Source organism: Poecilia latipinna, unplaced genomic scaffold, assembly GCF_001443285.1.
Source record: "Poecilia latipinna isolate Pla-1442-1.1 unplaced genomic scaffold, P_latipinna-1.0 Scaffold468, whole genome shotgun sequence".
Classification (NCBI taxonomy): domain Eukaryota; kingdom Metazoa; phylum Chordata; class Actinopteri; order Cyprinodontiformes; family Poeciliidae; genus Poecilia; species Poecilia latipinna.
The window spans coordinates 259,909-269,312 of NW_015113084.1; the positions used below are offsets into that span (position 1 = coordinate 259,909).

Below are 9,404 nucleotides of genomic sequence, written 5' to 3' on the forward strand. Positions count from 1 at the left end.
ATGACCAANCAAAAATAATAATCTCAGTAATTCTTGTTTCCGCAAAAAATAAAAAATAAAATAAAATAAAAATATAAAGTGGATTTTGTGTATAAAATGTGATTTGATTCCTAACATTTAGTTTTAGCATTCAGTTTAACTTCTGTGGAAACTGTTTTCTTCATATCTGTACTCCTGTTTTATTATAAGCATCATTGTTCAGTCGTTTCTTGTCTTCATTTATGATTTGGTTTCCATTTAAGATAAAAACACTTTCACAGACTCATATCTGACCCTGAGCATCATAAATCTTTATTGTTTTTGCAGTTTCTCAGTGATAAGGCGAGTGAGATAGAACAAATGTTATGGTGTCCTGGTCCTTGACCTTAAGTGTGATCCAAACATTCATCATGACTGTTCATTCACATGTCAAAGTAGTGGAATCACGGTGAAAAACAAGTAAACTGAACTCAACAATCACATGTTGTAGTAGCAGAAGTATCAGTTGTAGTTTCAGTAATTACTTACTCATTTAGTTCCAAACGTAAATAACTGGGATGAGAACTTCTCTGCAGTAAACTGTATTTACATTCCCAGTCTGTAAAGTGGTGTTGTGCAATAAATACAGTGAGATCACCACAAATTCACCTGTTATTTTCACATGAGGCAAGCAGCCTGAACTGAAAACAGTAAATATGAACTCAGGGATACATGAAATAATGCTGTTCTACCTGTGGGTATGGAAGCTCAGATGTGCCATAATTTAAATGGCCTCTCACAAACAAAGTTAGTATGTCTGAGTCTTAAAACATACAGAAAAAGTCCCTTAAGTGCAGATTTATTATTTTTTTCTTTAATTAAAAGCACATAGTTTATTGTTTTAATTCTTCCTGGGGGAAATGGTGGTATGATGCCAAACAACTGCTTTAATTCATTAAGTCATTTTGCAGAGTCGGTAAGTGGAATAAACTTTTACAATCATTTCATTTTTCCTACTTCTAAATTAAGAGTATAGAAGACTACAACTTCCAAAATTAAGAAAAGTTACAAAAAAGACATTGTTGATTAAACTACAATACCAACAAAGAGAACATTTATTTGTAATCCATGCATTAACTGCTGCTTTAGTTTAATTTAGTGTCATTACTACCACTTATTTAATTTTCACATAATTTAGAATTTTTTATTCCTGTGACCATCAAATTATGTTACCTGCTTATTTTTATTTTTATTTTTTTGTAGCCCTAAAATTATTTCGATATTTTTAGTTTTAGAGTCTTAGCAGCAAAAGAAAAAGTAGTGTCCTGTGTAAGGAAACATTGATATAAATTGAATAAATAAGAAGCTGAGTAAAACATTTCTGCACACATGGTCATTTAAACAAGCAATGAAGCAGCACACATTTACAAAAAAAAAACTTTAATTTCATTTAAAAGTATTTCTTAAACTATTCTCATGAGTTACAGTTTTGCTAAAATACATCTGCAGCTACATACACACATTCAGAAACCAGCTGTTTCTAATGTTTTTCTTTTCCACCAACCCGTACAATAAAATGTGCTCGCCTGTTTTTTTTTTTGTTTTGTTTTTTAACTTATAAATAAAAGCAATTATTTCAAACCATTAAACCTAATTTACAGCACTGTTTTTTTTTTTAAACAGAAAACTCTCCAAATTACTGCAGGCAGATTTTAAATCCAGCTAAACTCCATTTATTTAACAGAAATATATGCTGTAAAATCTACATTAAGGCAGCGTATCTACTCCTGACAGAAAGGCAGCACATAGTACATACACTTAATCACCAGCGGGATCAAATTAACAACAAACTTTGTGGAAAACTGATCCTCTGTTTTCTCCTTTAAATGAGGCGTTGGCTCAGTCAGATCAGGCTCAAAGTAAAGCATCTATATCTGAGGTTGCTCAGGAGTTTGGTTCAGGTGGTTTGAGGAACAAATCAGTGTAAAGAATTGGATCATTAGGAAGTGTTTGCACAGATTTTGTTGAGTTTTAACATCATCTTTTAATTTCAGTTCTGCACAAACAAGCAACAGACAGCAACTTTATCTCAGCTGCATGTAACTGAAATTTCTAAGAAGAGATTCTTTTAAAAAATCACTTTGAAGCAAAAACATGCTTTCATATTCCTCAGATGTAGATGAATTAAAGGTGCTTGCTATTTAGAGGATAAGCATTAGCCAGCTCTGTTAAAAAAAACACAACATGCAGCAGCAAACAACAGGAAGATGTCAAACATTGTGCCAAGATGGAAGGAAAAGCTGCAGCATGGCTCATAAAGTTTGCCAAAAATGTGATTCTGTTGAGACGTAAATATGAAAATCTCCTTATGGGTATTACTTATTACTAAAGTAAGTAATTATTCAACCTAACATCACCTTTTTATCTCAACACTGTCTGTCCATACTCCTCTGCAAGCAACTGCATGTGTGTGTGTGTGTGTGTGTGTGTGTGTGTGTGTGTATATATATATATATATATATATATATATATATATATATATATATATATATATATATAAATGACAAAAAAAGTTCGTTTTTTTTCCTTCTGTGAGTATTAAGGCCAGGCTATGATAAATTTAGTTTAATTGCGAGAATATACAGTCACAATATTAGCATAGAAACTTTTAAAACAAAAAAAAAAAACCTGTTTTATTAGAAAAAGGTTTGGGTAATGTATTTTTAAAAATTATTACTTAATTCCCCTAAAATTATAACTTTATTCTCGTAATTAAGAATAAAAAAAATCTTAGTCTGGCCCTAATATTTTGTTGTCAAAGTCCAAGCAAATAGAAGCTGTCAAACAAGATGGCGGTCCACTCTGAACTGTGGAAACCCAGGAAATCCTCCAGTCTGTCATGGTGAAGCTGAAATATGAAGCTTTGGATTTAGAATTTAGCGTTCCAACCGGCCAATCAGCGAACAGAAGAAGTTGACGTCGATTTTCTGCGCTTTTTTGTAAAGTTGTAGTCTGTGTGTGGTTTTAGCGGAGGAAGTGAACGGAGCCGTTCAGTCCGTGTTGGCCACGCTTCCAAATATTAAATTAACATTCAGCCATCTCGTTCAGCTCGATACTTTTCTCTTCGCAGTGGAGGACTGTTGTTTACAACGCAGGCAACTCCCGATTAGCTTCATAGGGGCGATACTGGCGCATTACATACGTCACAGCCGACCGTTAGCAATTAGCAATCGTTTCTGAATAGCCACCGAAGACTCAGGCTCTTCGCAGGAACCACAGCGGAGAGAAAGGGTCTGGTTTTTACCGAGCTAGACTGAAATCGGCTCCCTTGGAGTTTCCCTCTGAGTTTATGGGGGAGATTCAGAGTTGTAGAGCAGGATGTCGTCGTTAGAGATGAAGGGAGCCCCGAACTCGCGCCCAGAAGTCAGTGAAGAGATCCCCAAGTGATCTTGAGTCGGTGGGGAGAAGGACGCTTTGGACCAGTTACCTCTAAGATCTTAGGAAAGTGGAAGACTGTGGATGGATCTGCTACAATAAACTGAAAATTTGCTGATTTAAAACTGTATTTACACCGTAAATCCACATGGTGGCATCAGTGAGCCGTTTCACCATCCTCGTCCAGGACTGTTGAAACTTTGTGCATTTGTGTAGTAAAAGGTGCGTCCATTTTCCTCTACTGCTTCCGTTTGAGGATTATGCTGTGGGTTTGATGGTGGGTTCTCCTACTGGACCGGACCTTGGAGCTGGTTTCCTGACAGCTGCTGTCGAACAGTAAGCTTTGAACCAGCGGCGTCGCCCAGCTTTCTCCAAACCACCTGCAAGGCAAGAAAAACAGTTGTCAGCGCTCAACAGGAGGCAAATATTAACCAATCACACTGAGGCAGGCCCTTAAAATGTGATAAATCATCAAGATATTTCTCTATGAAAAGATATATATATATATATATATATATATATATATATATATATGGTAAAAAGTTTACTCGAGTATTAACTGATCAAAACAGCAACCATTTAATACATAAAAATTAGATTACCAGATGGACCAAAATGTAAAGTTATGTTGAAATTTTGGTATTTTAAGGATTAAAATGAAAATAATATAAGTAACATGTAATTACAAAATTACGCAAAAAAATACTTCATAATGATACTTCATAATAAAATTACTCCTGACAGTAGTAAAAATACTCCTAAAAATACATTTTTTAAAAAGTTGCCAAAGTAAATGTCACTCAGTTACAACCCAACTCTGGAAGTATTTAGGAGAAACACTGAAACCAGAATGAAACTTACGTTGCACATCTCTCTGACGATGGCTTTCTCCTTATCATTGAGGTCTTCATCGTATTCCCTCGAGTTCTGGCTGTCCAGCTTCTCATGGACCTCCAGCACCTACACACACTTAGAGTCAATTACAGAATAATAAAACATTTCTTACCACACAGTGTTCAGAGTTTACCTTCATGGCATGGACTACAGCTTCGGGTTTCTGTGCCAGAGGCAGGTAGAACCCCGTGGGGGACAGTTCTCCACTGGGAGTCCGAGGATGGTTCTGATGAGAACGAAGATTAAAAACCGTCAAAATTCTGACTTTTTCTCAGAATTATGACTTTTTTCTTAGCATGAAGACATTCTGATTTCTTTCCTCCAAATTACAAAAAAATTTCAGAATTCTGAGGTTTTCCCTAAGAATTCTGACTTTTTTCCTAGAATTCTGACTTTTTATGCAGAATTCCGACCTTTTTCTCAGAATTTCAACTTTACTTTTTTCTCAAAATTCTGACTGCAGAATTTCCAAATCTGAATTGTTTAAATTGTTTATGGCAAATCTAGTTGTTAAACTCAAATCTACCAAATAAATTTGGGACAGGCTTTCAGTGCAGGTTCACAAATACTCTTCTGTAGAAATGCCGTTTATAACATGGTCGCATGAATCATGTGGCGTAAATTCAGGCAGATCTGACCAGACCGACAAATAAGTCAGGAGGGAGAATGTATGGATCGGTTTCTAAACTAACTATTTCCAACTTTCATAAATACCACCGTCTATGAGGACAAACTAGGTGTAAAGCCAAAAAACTTTGGTAAACAATCGCAGTCACTCCATTCAATACTATTGTCCATCATGTCGGTTAATTAAGTGAAATAGTTGCAAAGGGTGAATTCTGTCACAACATAGTAACAATTTAACAAACGTGTAAAAACCACTACAGCTTTATCCAAAGCCTATGTTTTATTTCATGGGTTTTATTCACATGTTTCAGGATTTGCAGGTAAAATAAATCAAACTATATAAAGAAAAGGAGGCTGGTGAAGCCGTTTGTAACAGGAGAACTGCAGCGTTTGCTTTTACTGGCAAGAGTCAGCTGCTCTGATTGGGCTCATCGATAGGTCATGGCGTTCTCCAATACAAATCAGACCAAAGCCTGAGGTGTTGCTCAGTCCCAGACCAAAACTGAGAACAGCAGCACCAAAAAATAAATGTTTTAAACACAATCATGTTTGTATTAAATATAAAGGAGAAGAATACCAAGCAAAACAACACTTTATGTTCATGACAAAATTAAAACAACATTGAATCTATTTCTGTTGGATTATTGAATTGCACGACAAAAACACAAAATCTTACTAAGTATTTTTGTTTAGTTTCTCAGGCAAATATCTTAGTACACTTGAAAAAAGACAAAACTAACTTATAAGTAACTTTTCAGCAAGATATAGGGGCTTGCTTGAGCTAACAATTTCTTTATATTGATGAAAAAGTACTATTACCATTGGTCGATCATATCTTATCATGTCATGTTATAGTGGAACTAGGACTATTTCATCAATGGAAAGGAATTATTAACTTAAAACAATAGCTTGGTGAAAAGTTACTTGCAAGTTAGTTTTGTCTCATTTTTAGAGATATTGGTACTAAAACTATTTGGTAAGATTTTTTGTTTTTGCAGTAGAGATAGAAGTAATTTCTCCATGTGTTGAAATTCTTGTAATAAAACTCAAATACACTGTAAAGAATGTAACGTGGCCTCTTAAAAACCAAACCAGCGTTATTGTACATCAATAAGAAGTGCTGCATTGTTTAAAAAGTAACTGATGTTGATGAATTTGACATTATGAGTAACGTCTGCAAAGACAACACAAGTCCTGACATGTTGTATCTCAGAGTCACTGACACAAAACGCTGTAATTAAAAACCGGTGTAAGGGGCCTGCAGCAAATAAATGTCAAATAAAGTGAAGACAGGAATAAAAGTGTAAGTTACCTGCATTGTAAGCAGTTTCTTTTCATCTTCCAGGATCCTCACCTTGTTTTCTAGCTCTCTGATGTAGCACTCTGATATATATACAAAAAAACAGAAATACTATATTAATTAATGTTTCACTGACAGTTTGGTGTAAATTCCTAAAGAAACGACATTCTAATTTTAATAAATTGTCCTTGTTCTTGAGAAAACTGTTTCTGTACAAGCAATAAATAATCTCAGTTTAAAAATGTCGGCAAAAAAACCCCCAACAAATTTGATTTTTAAGCTCAAAAATAAGATCTTTTTGCGCTTCTTCTCATAATACATGCTTTCTAGATGTACTAACCCATGTAAATTAATCAGCACCTACAGCCGAGAACCACATTCTTGATTTTTTTTCAAAAGTGATTCCAGTTAAGCCGACTAATCCGGTCGTGAAATCCCAGTATTTAGCGAGACCCAACCCCGGCGTTCAAACGCACGTGCTGATTTCAAAGCACGTTTCCGTTAACGGGGAGGAATTTCTGGCACAAAAGGTCGACTGACAGTTTGGCAGCGAACGAGCGAATGAAACCTGTTCTGTCATGAACTTTCACCTGCAGTAAAAGCACTAACTGTGATAAATTTCAACAGGTTTTTATTTTTGTTTCGTCCTGCAGTGAACAGTAGAATCCAAGCCGATGTTTTTGATTTGCCACCACGTGTGATGCTATTGCTGCAGGGCGCAGCTCTCTGCAGGTGACTGGCATGTTGTTAGCTTATATACCTCACACAGATACTTTCCTGTCAAACATAATTACAACTTCAGATATTCCAGGATGAGTTTCTGCAGGTTTGACCTGAGAGATTAAGTCAAGAAATTAAAACTCACCTAATTTGACTGAAAATACTGACACAAAGAACTTTAAATTATTACACAGTACATTGTAGGATATTTTCAAACACAGTTAGTTTTGATAAAAATGTATATTTAGACAAGAAACCTATTGTGTAATACTTGTTTTAAAACCTTAGAGAACATTGACATTATTTACAGGATTTTGATTTAAAGACATGTTTACATTTACTCCTAAAGACCCCATTACACTGAGTCAAGAGATTAAAAATGACAACATTTCCAGCATCTTCAGGGACCATTAAGGATCTAATGGTCTCCTCTGAGTCTCCTGAGTGTTTCCTGGCTGGGAACAAGGGGCTTTTATTCAATCATCCAAATTATTTATACCCAGATTCACATTTTGTCAAGCTACAACCATATTTTAGGTGACATATCAACACAAAGTAGGGCATAATTGTGAAAGAGAATTTTTAAAAAAATACGTCTTTTTCAACTTTTTACCTGAAAACCTGAAAAGTGTGGCATGCATTTGTATTTAACTCATTTGTATTAAATGTTGCAGGAGTTGCAGTTGTAACAAGACAAAATGTTTTCTTTTTCCCATCTCTGCATTATTTTAATGCAACTTTACAAGGAATTGAAAATGTCAACCTTAGTTTTAACCACAGCCTGTTCTGACCAACTTTATTCAGAAATAGCTTTAAGATGTTCTGAATAAAAACGTGTCAGATTTATTGGGGGAAAACACAACATGGCTCCACACCCTCTCTGCGTAACTTGATGCCACAGTTTGACATTCTTGCCGTGTAAACAGACTTTCATAAATCTATTTTTATCTGGCGTGACAGGAGGGAAATGAAGCGCAGCGCTCGCTGCAACAAAACACTCACAACGTTCCTCTGGTAAGGTTTCAATTAACTCCTACAAGCAGAACCGCTTCAGGTCCAACGAGCAGACATGGCTGTTTAACCCGTATTGTCTTCAGGTTGTTGATTTGTGTCCAGAAAAGTAACGTCCTGGCAGAAGAAGTGAAAGTCACCGCTGCAGATAAACTGCTGACCTCACACACAAACACAAGAGCAGACTGTGCTGACAAAATAAAACAGAGGGCATCCTTTAATTACAGACGGTCAGCACAGATCCAGTTAACCTTCCTGTCGTAGTGCCAATGAGTCTCCACATGAAGACACTGTAACATGGTCGACATTGAAGTACCAATGAGAGACCATTTTTTCTCAGGTTTAATTAAATCTCTGGGTGTTTTCGGATGAGTTTTTACAGGTTTTACACATCAAGTCTTGGATAAAGTATTCAACTTATTGTAGATTCTCTTCCTCAGGAAGGAAAGATTTTAATGTTTCTAATCGGTTTGAAAAACATTTTAAGTTGGAGACTAATTGAGGTCAGAGCTACATATTTAAAGCACAAAAACTTCGTCACGGAAATCCACAGGGTACTTTATTAGAGCCACTAGTTTTCAGACCGTAAGTACTTTTAAATGCACACATATCCTGTATTTTACTCTTGTTGGTTACAAAGCAGTTGATTTTGTGCAGATGACCAAAACCTAGTACTTTCGGTTGTTCACCATCTTAAAGCAAACATTAGAATAAGGATTGTTTCTGCAGTTTTAATTAGACATGCACCAATTTTGTTTGTTTTTTTGCAGAATTTCAGTGAAACATGTTTGTGTGCTCCAATGTAGAATAAATTGGTCTAAAGCAGAGGTTCCCAAACTGTGGGGCGTGTGCGCGGGAAGCAGTCTGGATGAAAAAAACAAACAAACAAACAAAACATGAACACTGTATGCGCTGGGTTTTTACATTATAATGGCCAACTCTCTGTTATTCCTATGTCAATTTGATACAGTAGAGGCTTCCACACTTCCCATATCTGTGTCCTCTGTCACTTTTATCAGCAGCTAAAACCGTTTAATCCGTTGTTAACATGTGGTAACCTGTTTTTCCGAGCCGCCTTTAAACGCAACATGAGCGCTACGACGCTGGCGCTGGGTTTACACCTGTGCGGCAGTGAAGGAGACCTGCTGCTGCTGTGCGGAGCTACAGGTGTGTTAGAATCATGGCAGCAAACCAGCAAAACGCAAAGAACTTTTCACAGTTTTTCCCCCAAACTAACCGACTGAGTTGAGTAAAGCTGTTGGATGCAGGTAAAGTTAGCTACAAGATGACTAGCTAATATCAATACAGAACCTTAAGTTTGTTAACAAATAGCTTGTAGGCTACTGGTGTTGTTGTCTATGTTCAGCTACGATTAATTTTACCCCCAAAAAAGTGGATTCTCCCCCTTGTTTGTCTGGAGCCGGGGCTGAGTATAACAGGGAGTCTCTAAGAATCCACC

The 9,404-nt window shown here is 36.2% G+C and overlaps 1 protein-coding gene across 2 annotated transcripts in view; it reads right to left on the minus strand.

Annotated features, from left to right (window-relative positions):
• Nucleotides 1-2,498: 2,498 nt before the first annotated feature.
• The window catches only part of LOC106951695 (coiled-coil domain-containing protein 85C-B-like), a 23,680-nt gene continuing 16,774 nt past the window's right edge, over nucleotides 2,499-9,404 (minus strand). Inside the window, exons 2-5 of one of the 2 annotated variants that reach the window (XM_015039367.1) lie at nucleotides 6,269-6,297; nucleotides 4,421-4,513; nucleotides 4,255-4,353; nucleotides 2,499-3,773 (exon numbers count right to left, since the gene is read on the minus strand). In XM_015039367.1, coding sequence (XP_014894853.1) covers nucleotides 3,681-3,773; nucleotides 4,255-4,353; nucleotides 4,421-4,513; nucleotides 6,269-6,297 — 314 coding nt within the window. In that variant the 3' untranslated portion in view covers nucleotides 2,499-3,680. Of the gene's footprint in view, nucleotides 3,774-4,254; nucleotides 4,354-4,420; nucleotides 4,514-6,226; nucleotides 6,298-9,404 lie in introns of both variants that reach the window. The other variant, XM_015039366.1, reaches the window with a different exon arrangement.